Raw genomic sequence first — 20,000 nt, 5'->3', positions numbered from 1 at the left:
GCATGCCTAATGTGTGCCATCAGTTAGCATCGAACGTGCTCGCTTTTTTTGAAGGATGCAAAGTTCAGTAGGCCTACGCTTATAATAGTTTTTGTTTTACATTAGTTCGTGACGATGGGACCACAAGAAGCACACACAAGAAACCCAAGGAAGACACATTTGGACAAAACGACGAGGATTGGATGGTTTACAGATCCATTGTGAGTAAATTTTTGCAACGAAGGAACAACAACGATAAGACAGCAGATATGACTGACTGACTCAATGTTCGTATCCATAGTAGCAAGTCTGTATCAATGGTAACAACCTCGGCTGCAGCCTGGGACTGAATACCGAGCCTCGCGTGAAGATTTGTTGAATCAAATGTTGATGATGTGTTGAAACGATTTGCACGCCCCAGCAGACAACATCTTTCAAGGTCGCTTAACAAAATCGAAGGGGTGTTGAATCCGTTCTTAATAAATTATACTACTAAATTTGTTCATACTATCAGTATTCTGGCCTTAGATGGTAAAGTAAGACAAAGAAATTAAGCCACCATTTACTATTGAAAGAATTCTGCTCGAACTTAGAACCTGAAGCTATAAGATTATAATTAAGTATACGAGGATGAAAAAGATATTTAATATAACTAGAACCATAACGTCGCAATAGTAGCAAGTATGATAAATACTGTAGGAAACAGACAACTTTTTAAAAAGGCATGTTTCGGCATGCTTATACCATCATCAGTTTAATGATTTCCTAAGTGTGATCAGTTATGAAGTCTACGGGTAGATGAAAAAATTATTACAACATGACGTAATACAAAAGCGGGTACTATTTACAGCGTGACACCAAACATCAAGGTGTAAACTAAAACGTGAGATTTTACCAGGATAAAGGAACACACGGAAAGCGATAAAAACTCGCATATTTTTAAGCATTTCAACACATCTCCTTTATGTAAGAGCAAATACTCCCCTTCGTGCTTTAGTATTCTGGATTCTGCCAGCAACTCAATTGATTTAAAACTCAAAAAAGCTTTTTACAGTATATAAATAAGATCAAACCGGAACTTAACAAACAATTGCAGCATTACAACACTTTTCTCACGTTTTAGTTTACACCTTGATGTTTGGTAATAATTTTTTCATCTACCCGTAGACTTTATAAGTGTTCACACTTAGGAACTCATTAAACTGATGATGGCATAAGCATGCCGAAACATGTCTTTTAAAAAAGTTGTCTGTTTCCTACAGTATTTATCATAACTAGAGCCATTCCCACTGATGCATTTAAAAGTAGTGTTGTGTATGTTTTGACGTTTTTTCTCTGTTTTTTTTCTTACCTTAAATTAAAGAATAAAGATGCTGGTGATTCTGACAGTGAAAAAGAACAAGAAGAGATGAACGAATTAGAGAATTTACTTAAGAAGCACGATCCGGATTTTAACAAGTAAGTCGGCGATTGAGGTCAAATCAGTCCATACGTTTGGTTAAAATTTAACAACTATCGAGGTAAGATCTGTTTGAAAAGACGGTCATCTCTGCCTCCATTCACTGGCTTGGTTGCAGATCAGGGGACACCTTGCTCGAAGCCTGGTTAGCGCTAACCGTTGGTTAAGAAGTATCAAAACCTTTAGTTAGTATGTATACCAACTTGGCCGCCGTTCCATTGTTTAGGGACACCAACATGGTCGCCGTGACGTCACGTTAAAACACTCTATAGGTTTCCATGGTATTAAACGCTGGTTAGCGCTAACCATGATTCGAGCAACCCGGGCCATTTGACTGTTAAGTGGCCTTTCGTGAATGTTGTACCGGGTTATAGGGTATGTGTTATGGAGTCAGTCTTGAAGCGATTTATTTATGGACGGCAACTCGGAGATACTCGGAAAAATTCCGAGTGCTCCTTTGTAAAAGTCGAACCTACGAGTATCCCCGAGTCACCATTGCCAAATAAATGTCTCGATTTCATTCACCGGGGATGACATATAACGTCTTTTTCAGTGAATCAGTCTTGCCTTTAAATGAATGACGTTTTGACTTATCAACTTCATGTCCAAGTCAAGTTACCAATTATTCTGTAGAAAGCTGGATCAATAGATCTTTAAAGCCCCGGCAACACGGTGTAACATTGGTAGAAGAAAACGTTCCAACACTGTTATAAGAACGCTTCTGACAATGTTGGATATACATATAACATTGTTGGAAACACGTTACTTTAGTCACTTCAGTCCACCTCCACTATTTTGGATTGCTCATGGTTCTCAGATTGGAGACTGGGCCCTTAACTCTGATTGGTTTTTGCAATACAACATTGTTGAAGGGGCGGCTACACGCCTCAACATTTGTTGTATGTTAGAGAAAATGTTTGATCGAAATCAAAACATTTTTTCAAGCAAAAATGTTGAACACATGTCATCAAACATGCATGCTACACGTTCTAACAATTGTTTTATAACAATCTTTGAACGTGTAGCCGGGGTTTAAGGTTCTAAGGGCGCGAGTACCACCCATCTGTAGAATGATAGTTCTTTTTTTTTGTAGTTCTAAATTACCTTTCTAAGTCATTAGGGTACAAAAAAATGTCGTTGGTTAATATACCATTGTAAATGCATAAATGAAATACTGTGGAGCAGAGATTTACGGAAATTTTATGTCGCTAACTTTGGCAGACGATTTGGAGGCAAACCTGAAACAGATGTTGACTGGGCCGAATATTATCAGCTGCACCTTGGAGTAGAAAGAATAAGGTGAGAGCAAAACTCCCCTTCAGCAAATTGTTAATCCAAATTAATTGGTTAAAAAGCCGCTGCTGAAACAGTGGCATGCACCATTGAACCAAGAAGGTAAAAGAATATTTGTGAATCAACTTCTGCTTGAGGAGAAACGAGAAAGCAGAGGGGGGAGCTATCAAAGTCTAGCTATGCTGGGCAATTTGTTTTAGGTATGCATTTGTAATTTGCCAACCGATGTCGCATTCAAAGCCTTTCGAAAATTGCCCAGTAGCAAGGCTCCTTGCCTGTAGTCTTGGTTTTAGAGATTCTTTGATCCATCTTCTTTTGCTTTGACACTTGGCTGTCATTATGGAAGTAAATAAAAAGAAGGGGATAACACTTTTCCTTATCGCCGAGTATTCTAGAGCCTTCTCACTTATATTTTTGTTGAGTGAGTCAATGCTTTAACTGGCCTTCATTTTCGTGGTGTTTCCAGTTGCGTTCAAAGTTTCTTTATGTGTGTGCTGAATTGCTTATAGTGATAGCCTGCTTGCAGGCGGTAATTTGTGTTTTCAAGCGGTCAGCATTACATGCCATCCACCGAAACCACTTTTCCTCAAGTTTTCGCGTGAATTTACATAAAGTAAACTCATTTCTCACTTAGAATGCCATTTAAGAGGATACCAAAGGCCATTTCTGAATTTTGAAGGTGATTAAAGATGATCCCCGCTTACAAAGAAAACTAAGGAAGTGATAGAGGCCGAACCTGCAACTTTCAGTTTATACGCCATCGCTGATCTCCTCTAAACCACCGATACACGTGGATGTTCGATCTTAATTTTAATTTTTATATTATGGAAGTATTCATAACACTAATTAGAAACTTAACCCTTTTGAAATCAGTGCTTAGGCCTAAATGCAGGCTGTGGTAAGCACTAAAACGACTTTAGTTTCTGAAAGGAATGCCAGTTCCATATCTCAATCCGAAATTTAATGATGGGGAATATTTCATAATGTAAGGCGTAGGGAAGTGTCGCGTCTGGTTTTGGTGGATGGCATTTAATGATCTTTTCAAGCGCACGATTTTGTCGCCATATTGGACGGGTGGAAGATCTGGGACGAGTGACAAAGCCCCCCCCACCCGTCGTTTTCTAACCCGGCCCAGACCTATCCCATGCGCATCCAATGTGGCCTCTTCACGGCAACAACAACATCTACAGTCTGCGAGCAAGCTACTTGCAGTGGTTGAAAATGATGATTGACTATTTTTTTTAGAGTTCCCGAAGTAGTGTATCAGCCCTCTATGCTGGGTATTGAACAAGCTGGTATCGCAGAAACGGTAGAATTTATTCTCAACCACTTCCCAGCTGAATTACAAACAGCATTAGTGCAGGTACTAACAGAACATACGTATAGTTTTTGCATTAGCATTTTCATTTACTCTGTTTGCACATTGTTTCCTGATCGCTGCGGTCAGATGCTGCGACGCATAGTGATTGATTCAAATATCTGGCGCGATATCCTCAACTAATCAGAGATAAAGCCAAACTACATGTGATTGGCAGTACGTGTTTTCCCACGCTGAAATATTTGCTTGGCGTTTCGATTGGTCTATTTAATTATTCCGATCGGTTTGGATCGTTGCATTCCTCGGGAAATGAAACAGGGAGTTTTAGCAAGAGCAACAGCAAAGTCGTCGAAAACGCCACTTCGAAAAATAACTAAGCGGCTATCGCAAGTATTTCGGATGACTCCATCTTATTGTCGTTAAACGATACGAGCGAATTATCATTCGACTGAATTGGTACAAACGGTTTAAAAAGATATTGTTGTATGCTTAGGTTGTCGTCAAATCCAGAAATTTGGTCATTCCATGTTGTTGTTTTGTGGAGCACGTTGTACCAAACTCGTCAAAGAAATGCAGTGAAATGTGTGCCGCACATGCAGCACGATTATTTTTCTTTATTTTTTTTTTTCAACTAATAATATTCTTGCTTTGTGGCGTTGTCAATCGAGTTTCATAAAACCAAAACCAAAGTAATTACTTTGGCCAATCCAAAATGACGGGGACAATTCAGTAAACCAATCCAAAATTCGAAGTAATTACACGTAGCCGACACAAAGCGCGGGAAAGTGTGGCTTTGGTTTCACTTCTCATTGGTTGAAAAAATGGTGCGAGAACTTTGAACCAATCACTGAGTGAAGTAATTGAAAACCAAAGCAATTCGCTAATTACTTTTGACAATCCGTTAAAAACCGCTCTATCAAATCACAGATTTGATTTGAGTAGAGGGGCAAACCGGAGTACCCGGAGAAAAACCTTCTCGGAGCAGCGACCCGTTTCTCGTAAGTCCTGAAACTTTATGGACATTTTCGAGTGTCACAATTCCCTTTGTATTTCAAGAACGGAGAGGATTTAAGTCGTCAAACTTCACCGACGTGTTTCTTTTAGTTAGCTTGAAAACATGTGAAAAGATCGGCTTTTGAAAACAAGCGGTTAGCAATTTCATAAATGGCTTTTCGGGCCCGAAAAGTTTTCGGGACTTTCGAGAAACGGGCCCCAGAGTAGAGAACCAACAAACTCAACGCCCGCATGCCTCCAAATCTGGGAATCGAACCCAGAACACATTTTGTGGGAGGCGAGTGCTCTCACCACTTCCAATAAGGGCGAAACTCAACTAGATCGGGCAGAAAGCGTACATAAGGCGTCTGTTAAAGACGTTGTACGATTCACGTATAATCCAGAGCACGGCAACACAAACCGTGAGATGTAATTAGCAAGGGCTCATTCTGGATGAGGGAGTAAACCCCAACCGGACTATGCGGACGGAAATACTTGAGTAAGGTTGAAATCGACTGAAACCCAGTTTCCGTGTTTCTTGTTTGTAGAATGTTTTCGTGACGGGAGGAAACACGAAATTTCCAAACTTTCAAGTACGCTTAGAGAGGGAGCTGTTAGCCATTCGACCATTTCAGTCTACATTTAAAGTTATCACAGCAGGTTGGTGAACTTTAAGACAACAGTACAACAAAATCAGAACTCGCTGAGAACTACTAACGTCGATTTAGATATTTTCGTTCTCAAAATTTAAGGCAACTTTATGGAATTCTCGCAATGTTGGGTTGGGTTGGCTGGTAACGTAGCTCTGTTCCTGATTTTCTCAGTATTATTTTATTGCGTCCAAGCCAAAACCGAAGATGCTGTTTACAAGGAAAAGCTTCTCTCCTGGTTTAAGCTTGGATTTGGTAATCATCACAGATGTTCGGGCGGCCAACGGCCATAGCCTAGCAATAGCGAATCGAGGAGAACAAAAACCTCGCAATGGCTCTCACAGAGCTCTTTGTGGTTCGACGGTTGATTGCCAAATTATCGACACGCTGGCCAGTCCTTCTATTGCGCGTTTCGATCGTAAATCAGCTGTAGTTGTTGTTTACAGTTTTGTTTTTGCTTTCCTTGTTACTTCTTCAGCTAACCCTGCGCTTGACGCGTGGTTTGGAGCTCGCAAGTGGGCGAGGGCACTGAGCACCAATCTTAAGTCAGTCAGTGTTACCAGGGAGGAGTATGACGAAAAAGGAGGAGAATACCTCAAAGAACACTTTGCCTCAAATCTTTATGTACCTACCCCTCCCCTGTCATGACATTGAAAGTCCAGCAAGAGTCTACCGTCAAAAGATGTGGGAGTTGATCGCAGAGAAAAGTACTAAAAGAACAAATTTTTAAGCTAGGGCGACGAGGAGACTTGAAGCCAAACTCCCATTTCCTAACGAAGAAGTAAATTGCATGCAGCGTACAGCCGGCGTTGCTACGAAGGAAGGAATGAAGACTGCATTGGATAGGAACACTTTCTTAAAACGTTCTACCGCCATCAGTGGAGAAGAGTGACGTAAATAAGATTGTCTGAAATGACACTCACTGTAGCGAGTTTTTTTTCTTTTTTTTACCAATTCCGCCATCATCAAGGAGAGACTACGATTCAACCTGCATCTATAAACCACAAGATACAATAATATGGAAGCAGGCTCACCTTTTGCGTACCACCCTTCTTAAGTCTTAGCTACAACTTTATCCCGCTGTTCAAAGTCTTGCGGTCTGGTTTGAGCATGAAATAGAAGCTGGTGCGCGCGGACAGGTTTTCGAGATGCAAATTAACCGCAACCATGTGCTCGTTCCAGTCCAACTGTACAGAGAAGACGAGGAAGAGTCCAGCTTTAAATTAGTCCTGGCACTTCTTCAAGATAAACCTTGACATTCGTTTACTTAACATCTATTCACCAAAGTGGAGGTGGCTAGTGGTGGATATTAGGGAGCTTACGAAACGAGGACGACGGTGGCTACGAGGACTTCATTTAAAAATACAAGTTCACGTTATTTATATCACTACGAAACTATTTCATGTCGTTTCGCGTTAAAAATGTGAAGTAACTGTCGAGGAATTGAACTGGTATGAGTGTGTTGGAAGCGTTGAGAGACAATTGAAAATTCATCGTCACGTGCTAACGTCCTCCACAGAATCTTGAATTTGGTCATTTCACGTCGTCATTTAGGAGATGACGGCAAAAAAATGTAAAACGCACGTGCTGGGCGTGCAGAGCTATTGTTTTTGCTCACTAAACCCATTGTTTTGTAGCGTCGTCGTTGCCGTTGGCGTCGTCGTTTCGTAAGCTCCCTATTTACCGAGCCGCGAAGCGGGGAAGTAAATATCCACCACCAAGCATTGAGGTGAATAGTTGTTTTAGTGTATACTAAAACAGTGAGATAATATAGCGCAAAAAGATGATTTTAAGTCACTCATTTATCGCTGCAACGATTGCAATGTTTTCGTGCGCAAATTCCGCGCGAGTTGCTCGGAGGTGAATAGCAAAGGATAGGGAAGGTATCTTTGACGTCATTAATGTGTCAACCAGAGGTCTTTTGTTCGTGTGGTTGAGTTTATATTTATATCTTCCCTCAGGAGCTCATCAAGAGGAGCCTCTATCTCCTTTAATTCCTTGAGTCAACCCTTTTCCGAGTAAATTTATTTTTAGGAACAGGTTTTTCCCGCGAAAAGTATCATAATTCCCTTGACGCTGAGATAGCTCTGTTTTGATTGGCTTTTACAACAGTGAGCGTGCTGAATCTTCCAAGGGAGGTGGAAGGAATTTATCTCCATTTTATGAAATGCCAGCAAAGGAAAAAGAAAAATACATGGAAACTCCACTTGAAAAATATCATGATTTATATTTGCGGACCCAAACTAGACATAAAAAAACTATATCAAATTTTAATGCACAAAACTTGACCAGTTACATTCTCATTTAATACACTGAAAAGTTTGCTTTGCTAGAACTTCGGCTTCTTCTGCAGAGCAAATGTATGTCATTTGTGCTCAGAAAACTAACACTGGTTTGCGATATTTGTTCTTAATTTATAAAAATATTTGTCATCACAAATACGTCATAACAGAAGTCCAGCTTCAAGATGAATTCCTTCCAACCTTACATAAACGCAACAGAGATTGCTAACTCGATGACTTTCCGAAGACCGACAATACTCTTCCTCTTTCAGCGGCATTGTGGTACAGTGAGGTACCACTTGCTTCCGTGAAATAGCAGTACGTTTGCGCCTGCGCAGTGGCTGTTTAATCCATTGGAGGTCCTTCTCCAATCTCATAAAAAAGACTTCGAACATCCAACATGGAAGCTAGTTCAAGAACTTGCTTTTCAAGACTTCCATTAAGTAGTATTTCTGCCGGCAGCTTGGGAAAGCTCTTTGGATAGTAGTCTGATCCCTTTAGAAAACAACCAAAAAAAACGCAAGGTACTGTCAGTTACCTTGCGACTAAACCTCACACCTCTCTCTTAATTAATCGAATCAAGCGCATAAGGAAACTACGACAGCTTTTGATTTACGGGACAAGGGTCCGTGCAACATTTTTTAGCAAGATTTTCGTTGTTTATGTAAATTAAACTTGGAACTACTTTAAATCACGTAAGCAAACCATTTCAGAAAGCCAAGAAGATTTATTTGTTTTTTTAGATTTTTACGCATGCTAATCATTTGTTGCAGTTGAAGGTTTCTCTTGACTTCAACTAGTTTCCTTTCCCGCGTGCCTTATTATCTCAGAGATATAGTAAATATCTTACTAACCGGTACTGAAAGTTACGGATCCTCGTTTTTCCTGTTGGGTTTTGGCCTTCGCGCTGGGGCGATAGATCAGTGGAAAGAAAGACTCGGTCCGTAACTTACAGTACGGACCTTGAACTCGGTTAGTAAGAGGTAATTTATAGTTTACCGCGCTTAGCACCATCGCATTTTAATGCACAAACAAAAGAGAGATTATTTGCTTCAAAATATAGATCAATTTCGGAAAGATATAAGGCGTGTCTCGTCGAATGCTCGCCGTTCAATTTAGGGAAGATACGCGGCTGGTGAAGTCCCTACCCTACCACTGGCCTAGAGCTTTATGTGATTTGTTTATAGTGGAAGTTTACAAAGCTAGCAAGCTAGTTCATAGGTAATCCACTTACTTGTCAGAAAGTAAAAATTCAAGTGAAACATAACATGCTTAAAACCTCAACTGAACAAGACAATCCAGTTTGTGGTTGCAGCTGGATCTGAAGCTGGAGCATGCGCAAGTCGATCCAATGGACTACTGAACCGCGCCACATCAAGTAGACTCTCACAACCAGGTTTAAATAATATCAACTACAGCCTCTTATACACTCTGATGCAGAGGTGCATGGATGGCGTAGTGGTGAGAGCACTCGCTTCCCACGAATGTGGCCCGGGTTCCATTCCCAGACTCTGCGTCATATGTGGGTTGAGTTTGTTGGTACTCCGGTTTCAACTCTCCTCAAAAGCCAACATTTGACTTGATTTGCGTTAATTGTTAATTTCAGCTTACAGTGTCCCCAATAAGTACTCCGACTAGACACTTAAATAAAGTTCCTTTCCTTTCCTTGCTGATGACAACATACCTTAAATGCTCGATGAAGATGCACGGTGTAAAAACAAAAAATAAAACGAAGAATCATCAGTCGAAGAAACTCGTCATCAAGAAGCTGAAAAAAGGCGAGATCTGTTGAAAGAATTGGAAAGGTTTGAACACATCAAGTAAAGGATTCGGAAACAAGCATATCGCATATCTCCAGAATGTCCCATACCCCCTACCCCCTGTGGAACTTACCGACACATCGGGACCAATCGTAAAATATTCGTAGACAGTCATTCATTATGCGTCGGACTTGCCGCTGACAGCTATCCCACAAATCGCTGCGGAGGTCAGCAATATTGCAGACGTAACAGAAGGCCACAAGCGGACTGACGAGAAACAACGTCAATAAGCTCCCTTTTCGATTTTGCTCTGCACGAACAAAAGAAAAAAAAAATTAAAAACGCAAGATTCGAAAGACGTTTTAGGCGTAAAGCACAAATAAGCGATGCGTATCCTGAGACGGTGGTCTAGTAAATGCAGTGCAAAACTTATCGATCCCAGTATCGTTGACTGGAGTCCTCGCTCTCTCACAGTGCTGTTTCCTTGGCTAAGAAACTTTCCTCCACACTATCTTTCTACCCAGGTATACATTGGTTCCGACGACATACTGTCACGGGGTGAGGGAAGAGAGGAAAAGCCATGCGATGGATTAGCATCCCATCAAATGGGGAATAACAATACTCCTACTGAAACCGGGCCGTGTGATCCCCAGCGACTCGTGAGCCACTAACAACTAAGTGATGCAAGGCTACCTGTAGCCTGTAATCTAAGGAAACAACCTAAGTAAGTACATTAAAAAAAGCTGACATTAAAGGCAGAATGTCCCGAATGCAAGTCTCTGGATTTGTGAGACAACTCAATCGGCTCACATGGCCTGCTTCCATCTTTCACAATGAAAAAAAACTACATGTACAACTAAAAATGGATATCTTTCAATATCATGGGAAGGACTAGGATTCATAGGGATTTCGTTGAGAAAACTAAAAAACCCTCGATCTAATTGATTGTTGAGCGACAAGTTAAATTTCGTTTAACTCTGTTTCCTGATACTTCTGGTATTTACCTTGCATTGTTGTCGGAGCCATAACTGGTGACATCAAACAAATTAGTGGTTGCCCGAACAAAGCTGGGAAATACTAAAATCAAAACACGCAATGATTGCTAATTACAGATAAATACTCGCTTCTTAATCAGTGCAACAGAACGGCACTCACTTCCGGTTGCCGTCCGCGTCTTGAAAACGCGGTCCCGTTGCCATTGTCAATACACAAAAAGTACCCTTACAGCTGGCTGCATAAGGACGGATACTCACGTTCTGGTCAAAACCTTTAATTTGGTCATTTCACATTGTTCTTTCCAAAAGTACATGAAAGAAATGTACTAAAATGGGTGCCGCACGTGCAGCATGATCATTCTCCTCGTTCAACCACTGATATATCGTTCCTAAAACTCCCCTCCATCTCATATCGAACGCACAATCATGGGATAACTGTTATTGGGAAACCACATTTAATAATAGCAACAAGATGAAGCCGAAACCTTATATTTCTCTTAAAATCGGCAAGGAAAATCAATTTATGCTCACCATGAAAGCATTACTGTTGGAGCTATCAACTATCAACATAAGCGGCTTCCTGCTGAAGGGCACAAGGTCTTCTGGGTAAAAACTAAAGCACACCAATCATTAGCTACAAAATCTGTGTACGCTTTTCACGTGCAAGGAAACGTGCAATTAGTTTCTCGCGCGCTACAAGTACTAAATTACATTTGGCGTGAATTTAACTTGACGTTTCCGATGTCAGATCGTAAACAGTTTCCTGGCTACCACTTGCCCGGGCGCGAACATCTCCTTTTATACATGCTGGTCCCTATGCAACGTCATAATTTATCACTACTCCCAAAAGCCCCTTCAGATGAACGTTGACATGAATACAGTACACATATCACACACCAGTGAACATCTTTCAAGTTAGCCCTTGCGCGCCGAGCATTTTCCTCGTTCCCAATTTTTTTGTGTGACATGGCGATGCCTCCCATCTCATAAGGACCTGTAAAAAAGAGATACTTGTTAGAAGACCATCGTTTTTTAGTGCAGTATAATTGAGAGTGCCGTGCGCTCACCTTCGTCTACTGCCTTCGCGCTTCCGGGGCAGCCATCGCCAGAAATATACAGCAACATGACCCCATTGTTGGGGAGTTCCTGGAACCGAAACGAAAAAAAAAACTCGAAGGTCAAATACCCATTCTATATAAAACTATTCTTGTTTTGTCTTTTATCCGTATTTTAGCTCCTTTCTTTAAAACAACAGTATCAAAGGAACTAACATTCATCGTCTTTTACAGCGGAAAAACGTAAACTACGAAAAGAGGAACGATCATCAATGTTCAAAGCCTCTTCACATTTGATCTCGTGCCCAGATTCTTTGCCCCTTCTGCGCGCGCTTGAACGAAGACTGGGTACGATATTGATTCGCATTAAAAACTCGAGAAAAGGGATTGCGCGTGCGTAAAAGTCTCCGATTGGTTTTGACCTTGCAAATGGTTTGCAGTTACTTTAGTTGAAAGACACAAGAAAATACGTGAGCGTGTATCGTGGCGTCTCACGTGGGCCCTCACTCTTTACGTAACATGGTTATTAAATAGACTAGTTATGATAACAACAAAAAAGATAACACCATTCCAGCGCTAACCTTAACTCCGCAAGCCAGAAAGACGTACAACTGTGTTAAGGTTGGTTTGTAGAGAAGATATTTATGAGGATTGGGTCGCTTGGTAGACGAATGGACGATTTCGCCATTGCTCTCCTGAAAGAAAAAGATGTTTGTAAACTACACTGTACTCAGTAGGGCAATCAAGAGCGACCGTTTCGTGGATGTATGCAAACTTACCTAACAATTTTAGTGGAATCAGCTTTCCTGTAGCCCATTGTATTTTTCCCTTTCCTTTATGTTCTCCCCAGGAGACCCCCCCCCCCCCCCCACTCCTTGTTCTCCCGATGATTCTCTCTTCAATTCATTTTTTTTTTTTAATTTAAAGTAATCTAGTGGAGGCGCTTAGATTGTGAGGAGAAAATCTCTTGAAGACTGAACCTCACAACATCTTTCATTCTCCCCAGATCCCACAATCTAAACTTCTTGAACTAGAGCCTCACCCTGTAATCGAGGCTCTCAGAGACCTCTGTAGAAGTGACCAAGGTACGCGAAGGCGCTTCCTCAGGTTCTCTTTCGAGGGCCTGTAGCATCCGGAACATGTCCAACGTTAACTCGCTAAACTTCACCTTTGAAACAAAATACCCACTTTAGTTTCCATTAGACTGTGAGAAGTCTCTCTCTTCTACTAATTTTCGTAACGCGCGACAAAGTTCGAGATGTGTAGCTGTAAGGTGCTGGAAACTCTGCTAACTGATTTGCATAATTCCCAGTTTGTGTCGCACCACCGAAAGAAAACGGCTGCTAGCAGTCTTAAGTTTTCCTCACAGATTCAAATTTAAATACCCTACGAATAGCCTGCCAGCCGAGGCGTCATAGTTTGCAAATAAAATTTGTGGTTTCGTGTGTACCTGCTTTTCACAAGTTCCCACAATGATGATTTCTTGAAGAGATAACGAAGTCGCGTTGGTAGGTCTTTGAGGCGGAATCTCCTGAATAACGAAAATAGAAGAAAAGAGAATTTTACCATGATAGTAGACAGGGTTTATTAACAATTATTCCATGAGCGCACGTTGGATATGAGACGGTAAATACCCAGCGAGGCGCGTAGCGCCGAGTTGGCTATAACCAGTCTCATATCCAACAAGCGCGAATGGAATAATTGTTTTATTAAATTTCTTTAAGCTCCAAAAGTTTAGAAAGTACGAAATGCGAGCGAAAAAAGCGACCAAATCCGAGCGAAATCAAAAAAACTTGATGAGAACCGATGCGATGTCGTGTAACACCTTGTGGTCAGACAGACGCAGGCTCGTCACAAAAACATTTCTTACCTTTTCGCGTACTTCTAAACGTCGGAATTTAACCCAGCTGTCCAGAGAAACTTTTTTTGCTTTTTTCAGAGAGAAATTTCGCTTTCCGGCGAAAAAACTTTTACCTTGGCAACACTTAGATCAATCATTTACCATATAAAGTCAAACCAAGGTATATGAGCTGATAACCGAGATTGAGTGAACCAATCAGAGCACGAGAATTGCATTATCCCAGGTTGAGAATTTAATAATTACATTTATTACATGACTAGCTTCGTGAGCGGGCAAGATGAACCAAATCCCGCGCTGTGATTGGCTACCCGAGTGGGAAAGATGGAGCTATACTGCCCGCTCGGGATTTCTCGCTGCCAATATCCAGCCATCTTAACCTCACGTTTGGCCAATAACCCACATGTATAACCGCAAGCAAACCACCCTAAGCCAACAAAATTCTTTCTTATACAGCGGAAATAGCGTACCATAGTCGCTTTCACGAAGAGCGGATAACGTCAATTTTTGCCGGGTACAACCAGGTATATTTTGAAAGTTACTGAAATCCTTTGAGTACAGACAGAGCACATCTTACACGTTTATATATATATCTCATCGAAATTATCTACCCTTCTACCGCAGAAAGAGGAATCGACCGAACTGGTCTGCAAAAGACTTTTTACTTTTTACCAATGAACCCGTAGCATCGTACTATTAGACATCCATTCTCGTCCCACGAATCACGGACTTCCGGCTCGTCTGCGAGCTTCTACGCAATCTCAGAAATTTGAAACAATTAGTAGCTGTCAACAGAGACTAAAATAGACCCCCACAGAGACTGCGCGTATTTCGGAACCAGCCAGAGGTTTTGCCCGAGGTCGTTATTCTTGGTGCTGACCGAAAGAATCGCGGCCTCTGGGGACGAGAATGACTAACATCGAAACATCATGGAGCTTAAGCAAGGACGACAACGACTTAATACGAGACTGTCATCTGAAAATATAACTTCACGTGGTTATGACTTTCCGGTAGTAAAACTGGTATGAATGGTGTAGAAATTTGGAGAGAGAAAATCGAAAGTTTATCGTCTCCACGTAACTCCAGATTTTCAGCGTCGTTTCACGTCGTTTTCAGTACAACAACGGAAAAGAAATGGACCAATGTTAAAACGGGGGTGCTGCATGTTCAGAGCCATTGTTTCTATTCATGAAACCTATTATTTTATGGCGTTCTCGTAATCGTCGCCTTTGTCCTCGCTTACGCTTACTGCTTCACAAGCAGTTCCCAGAAGAATCGAGTTTGAATTGCCATTTGAAACATACTTCTGTACAGTTTTTGAGTCTTGCTTACGTTTTCGCCGATCCTGTGTGAGAGAATGACGGGAACCACATCCGGGGCCATAACTGTCACAAGAGAGTCTGCCTACACACAGAAACAAGAACCATACAGATTCAGTGACAACAGCTAATATTTCTAGGCTCGAAGCTGTCATCTATGCAATTGTATTACATGTTGGAAGGGTATGTGTTTTTTAAAGAGACTCATAAAAGTATCTTCCATCCCCATTGATTAAAGGTTGAGATTAAATACCACAACGATTGAGGGAGTGCACACAGTGTAGTGGATATCGCTCTCGGACTGCTTTTCAACATTCTGGGTTCGAATCCCAGCTCGTGCATATTCCAAAGTTCCCTCAGCCTTCCATCCATTTGTGGTAGGTAAAATGAGTACCAGTGCCACTGGGGAGAAGTTGTGCATGCGAAGGGATTGAAGTAACGCCTACCCCTGCCGTAAGTTACGGTAGAAGCTAATGAAAAAGGAGCCTTCGGGTTGCCTACAATTTCGGGCGGCCTCTTGTCTTGTCCTGTCTTGATTAGCTAAACAAAATCCCGCACCGCACACTCAGACCAATCAATTTAGCCCGAGTATGTTGGGATTAGGTATCTACAAGACTTACGTTTCCCCACTTGAGCCCCAATTTTAACAAGAATTCGCCGTTCTTTTGTTTTCGCAACGTCAAAAACTCAACATAACTTCAGCTACGCTCGATTTCTAGCCGTTTTTGGAGTGCGGTCAACATCGTCCTCCCAACAAACAGCTGGATCACTGGATCGCTTCTTTGTTCAAGACGTAGCACCTGTCGCTATTGTATTTGTATTTTCAGCCAACTGTATTTGGTACTGAGCAGGCAGGCGACTTTCTGAGTGGTGGAAAATACAATTGGCTGGACCAGTGATCCAGTCGTGATGTGCGCGGGGGAACGCGGGCGCACAAAACAGGTAATCAATTCGAGCCTAAACTTTAGCGGGAAAGGACCATTACCTCCATAAATGCTGTCACTTCACTAATTACCAGTCTCCACTCTTCATCGTCGTCCGCTTCATAGACGCTGACGTATTCCTCTAGATAGTGATGGAGTTCCTGTATCAGTTCTTTAACAAGATCAACCTTGTTAAGCAGAAGACAGACAACTATAAAGCGGGCATAGTAACGCAGCTTTTTCACCATCAAATCAGACCTTAAAAAATGGATAGAAAAAGTATAAAGGCAAAATTCAAAGACTATGAAAAAATTGGGTTGTAATGAAAGCATGATGTCATGTGGATATGAGATGAAACTATTTTTGCAATAGCAAAGAGTTAAGTTTTACCCTTCACAGTTTACATTCTTTGGAGAAAGGTGTGTGACATTTATAACCTTCCCACAGACTTCAATGAGAAAGAAATGCACGATACACCTTATTCCAAAATGGCCACTGATTTATGCGGATACAAATTGGCCCTTGCTGCCTCGTTCAAGATAAAATATTCTTTCGAATTTTAAGCTTAAGAACGAGGCATCAAGGGCTAATTTGAATAAAAACAAATGAATATTTAAATGGCTCCCACTTTGGAATAAGGTGTATGATACAAGGCCCACAGTCTGTTCAGTAATAGATCTCAAAATATAGTAAGAACATCAGTGACACACTCGACTATCACTGCACATGTCACTTTTTTTGTTCTCACCACAATTTTGATGTAATCTGTGATCTATTACTGAACAGATGCATGGCAAACATGGAATCTAAATGTATTTGTTACGCAGATCATATTAACTATGTGCAGATGTGATTAGAAAGGCAGCATTTTCTTTTGGTGAAACACTGGCCGGAGTTGATTGAATGGCAATTGAGCAATTGGCAGGAAATGAACCTGTGACCTCCAGCGTGATACTTGAATGCTCATCTAAATGGGCCAGCCCACCCACAATAAGAATCTTCACAGTGGTACTTACTTTTCCTCTTTGCTTGCTTGACTGTAGTATGCTCTGGATCGGATGGCAGAGTAAAAGGCGAATGATTCATGAAGATAATTAGCTTCACTTGTTCTAAGGCTAAGAAAGTCAATGAAAAGTCATCCATCTGATGCAAAATAATTGATCACAGTTAAAATTAGGTTAAACCCACTTTCTCGTAGATCATCATAGTTTTAACATGCACCTAGCTCTAAATATTTTTCTGTTTTGAATAAACTTTTGCGATGTCCCGATCCATTACCAGCAACATAACAAATCAATAACAGAACATATCATAATCTTACTAGTAGTGATAATACAATTGTCCAATTTTTGATGCAATTTCTCCTATTTGCCACCTTTTCAGGTTATATTTGGAATCCAGAATTGACCTGCCAGTAAGAAGTAACAAATTTAAAATATTAGTGGTTTGGGAAGATAACATGGGAAGAAGATGAATCCCTCATAAGACAAATATAATCCTCTGTCATTGGTACATTGCCCTTAACAAATTATTAAATGTCATTTTTGACAATTGTAGCAATTTAAACTTACAGAACAGATCCTGGTTGGTCACTTTTGATTTGTGCCTGGCAAGATAGCAAGGCATGTGCTTGGGGGGCAATTAGGACCAAAAATTTGATAGCCTATTTCAGACCTATCTCAGCTGTTACACAGTTGGCTTAATAATTTGAGAAGGGCTTTGTTGAGGGTCTTATCGCCTAATAATGATGAAGAAGTTTCTTCCAAAAAAACATACTCAATTCAAGACTTGAGTGAACATTTACCATACCCTATTCACAACAAAATGGTCAAAATTGATACCGTATTTCAGATAAAAACTGCTAAAAAACTGTACCTTTTGGGACACTTTTATTATTATTATCATTATCATTATTATTATTATTATTACCATTATTATTATTATTATTATTATTAATACAAATATGCTAGAAGAAATCTTAAGTCCCAAATGCGGGGTACTTTCTCTAGGGTAATTCCAAAGAGGTACCCTCTTGGGTCATTGATTTTATCCTGCATTCTTAAGTCCTTAACCACCATTTTGAACAACCAGGGAAAGGAAAGAAATATCTGTGGTAAATGATGCTGAATCTCGTATGGACAACGATATCAATATAATGAATAACATTGGAGTCAACTCTGAGGAACTTTAGATATGCTAGCACAAGTATCCCTAAGTGGTATGTATTTTATGTACTGAGCACAAAGGTCAACATTTTGCATTACACATGCTCACACTCCATTATCATACCCTGGGAGCAGTTGGTTTCTCCTATGCTTCCCAAGAGAGAAGCCACTGCAAGCAACCATTAGCCTCTTTGAGTGTGCCGCCGTCCAGCGCAAAGGACGAATAAATTAAATTTAAACCGGTAAAACAAGTTAATAAACTTGTTTTGGTGCTTGTGCGTGCTTTCAGCTATGTAACTGCAGCATTTAGACGAGCCTGCTGTGAAGTGATTTCCCGTGAAATAAGACAAATTGACGTCAAATACATCACGTGGGGTGTGACGTACTTCGCACATGCTCGATGGAAAATTAAAACGGTTGCTCGCAGTGGTTTCTCTCTCAGGAAGCATAGGAGAAACCAACTGCTCGCAGGGTACCATTATCACTGTACTTGAACTCAAATATTAATTCTCAAAGGGAAGGGAACTGTTTAATGCCCCTGATATAATGTTAAATTTTTCATGAATATTATACTTGGGGTAGACAAAGTCCGCTACAAGACTAGAAGGCCCACCAGGCTGGCACTTATCTCCGGTTTCTGTAGCATGAAGCGACTAGGAGTACTTCTACTCCCCCCTGGATGGGATGCTAGTCCATCACAGGGTTACCCCCAGCATTTTTACCGTTACCCATTTATACACCTGGGTAGAGACTCACTGAGGCACCGTGAGAGTAAAGTGTCTTGCCCAAGAACACAACACAATGTCCCCAGCCAGGACCCGAACCCAGACCACTCAATCTGGAGTCAAGCACACTGACCATGAGGCCACCGCACCTCCCACATTGTCTCTTAGAGACACCTGAAGATTCATTGGGGTAGTCTCCATTATTTTTGTTTTTTAGGCCATGATTGTAATTTTGTGATTTTGAAAAGGGGGAAGTCATGATATTAGAGAGGGGGAGAAGGTTCCACACTCCTCTTGATCAAGTGAGACCCAGGATTGATTTCCTTGACCTGGAACCACAAAAAGGTTAAGTTAATATTTTTGGTTCTCCAATCTGCTCTAAAAGGTTTTCCTCTGGATACTGGAGTTTTATCCCATCTCAACAATGAAGAACATTAATTTTGATGTCGTCTGCTTCAAGTTGATTTCAGACTCCCCACTTAGTGAGCATTTGGGAAGGGGCAGTTACCGTATTCAAGAACTTTCCATTCAACATGTTGCTACCAACGTCCTGCAAATTTTCCATTCTTCACTGTCTCCTCCCTGCATCCCCTTACAGATCCATTTCATCCTTCCTGCACACAAATGCAGTGTCTCCAATGCAACAATGCGTACAATGTGTACTCACGACGTCTAAATTTTAAGGTAAGTACGCTTTTTAATAATGGTAAATGTTCTCAAAACCTTACCTGTGTTTCTGCTGGAACTTCCAAAGCTAAGGAGAAAAAATGCAAACTGAGAGTCTGAGAAGGTTTTCAATCAAAAAGTATCAGGTAAGCAAGGGATAAAATAACAATAATTCCTTACTTACCCTGGTGTAAACGTCGAACGTTTTTCCAAAATGAGTCTGCCAATGTTTATGGCCAAACTGCGGCAAATCCCTGCAACAAGAAGCTTCAGTATTGTAAGTTGTCATACCTGCATCTGGCAATAGCGCTCACAAGTTGGTGGCAAAAAGTTTTACTATTGTCAAATAGGTAACACTCTTGAGTGTGCAAGCAACTTGACCATAAGAAATGGCCTTCACGGCACTAAATACTGTTCCATTACTATTTAGGATTTCACCTGGATTTCCACCCATTTATCGAAATTATCCCAAACGCGAAGCTTAAGAAGAACGATTGAATTGCGAAATACAATAATCCGACAACTGGGCCAAAAAATAGGTGGCCAAATGCTTAATAGAG

The 20,000-nt window shown here is 41.0% G+C and overlaps 2 protein-coding genes across 3 annotated transcripts in view; one reads left to right on the top strand and one right to left on the bottom strand.

Annotated features, from left to right (window-relative positions):
* Positions 1 to 7,607, top strand: part of LOC138029161 (actin-related protein 5-like) — a 20,647-nt gene extending 13,040 nt beyond the window's left edge. For both annotated transcript variants that reach the window (XM_068876876.1, XM_068876867.1), the window contains exons 16-21: positions 106 to 200; positions 1,343 to 1,437; positions 2,660 to 2,737; positions 3,977 to 4,094; positions 5,591 to 5,702; positions 6,171 to 7,607. In XM_068876876.1, the coding sequence (XP_068732977.1) occupies positions 106 to 200; positions 1,343 to 1,437; positions 2,660 to 2,737; positions 3,977 to 4,094; positions 5,591 to 5,702; positions 6,171 to 6,340 (668 nt within the window). In that variant the 3' untranslated portion in view covers positions 6,341 to 7,607. The remainder of the gene's footprint in view (positions 1 to 105; positions 201 to 1,342; positions 1,438 to 2,659; positions 2,738 to 3,976; positions 4,095 to 5,590; positions 5,703 to 6,170) is intronic.
* A 287-nt stretch (positions 7,608 to 7,894) lies between these two features.
* The window catches only part of LOC138029175 (protein SCAI-like), a 12,365-nt gene continuing 259 nt past the window's right edge, over positions 7,895 to 20,000 (bottom strand). Inside the window, exons 2-17 of the mRNA XM_068876888.1 lie at positions 19,625 to 19,694; positions 19,503 to 19,528; positions 17,206 to 17,292; positions 16,901 to 16,999; positions 15,947 to 16,142; positions 14,975 to 15,046; positions 13,235 to 13,315; positions 12,827 to 12,952; positions 12,366 to 12,479; positions 11,797 to 11,875; positions 11,627 to 11,723; positions 11,261 to 11,342; positions 10,739 to 10,811; positions 9,868 to 10,044; positions 9,659 to 9,759; positions 7,895 to 8,469 (exon numbers count right to left, since the gene is read on the bottom strand). Of these exons, the coding sequence (XP_068732989.1) occupies positions 8,320 to 8,469; positions 9,659 to 9,759; positions 9,868 to 10,044; positions 10,739 to 10,811; positions 11,261 to 11,342; positions 11,627 to 11,723; positions 11,797 to 11,875; positions 12,366 to 12,479; positions 12,827 to 12,952; positions 13,235 to 13,315; positions 14,975 to 15,046; positions 15,947 to 16,142; positions 16,901 to 16,999; positions 17,206 to 17,292; positions 19,503 to 19,528; positions 19,625 to 19,694 (1,630 nt within the window). The 3' untranslated portion in view covers positions 7,895 to 8,319. The remainder of the gene's footprint in view (positions 8,470 to 9,658; positions 9,760 to 9,867; positions 10,045 to 10,738; positions 10,812 to 11,260; positions 11,343 to 11,626; positions 11,724 to 11,796; positions 11,876 to 12,365; positions 12,480 to 12,826; positions 12,953 to 13,234; positions 13,316 to 14,974; positions 15,047 to 15,946; positions 16,143 to 16,900; positions 17,000 to 17,205; positions 17,293 to 19,502; positions 19,529 to 19,624; positions 19,695 to 20,000) is intronic.

Source organism: Montipora capricornis, chromosome 2 (genome assembly GCF_036669925.1).
Source record: "Montipora capricornis isolate CH-2021 chromosome 2, ASM3666992v2, whole genome shotgun sequence".
Taxonomy (NCBI): Eukaryota; Metazoa; Cnidaria; class Anthozoa; order Scleractinia; family Acroporidae; genus Montipora; species Montipora capricornis.
The sequence above is the reverse complement of the archived record's forward strand: the minus strand, read 5'-3'. Positions and strand labels throughout refer to the sequence as shown.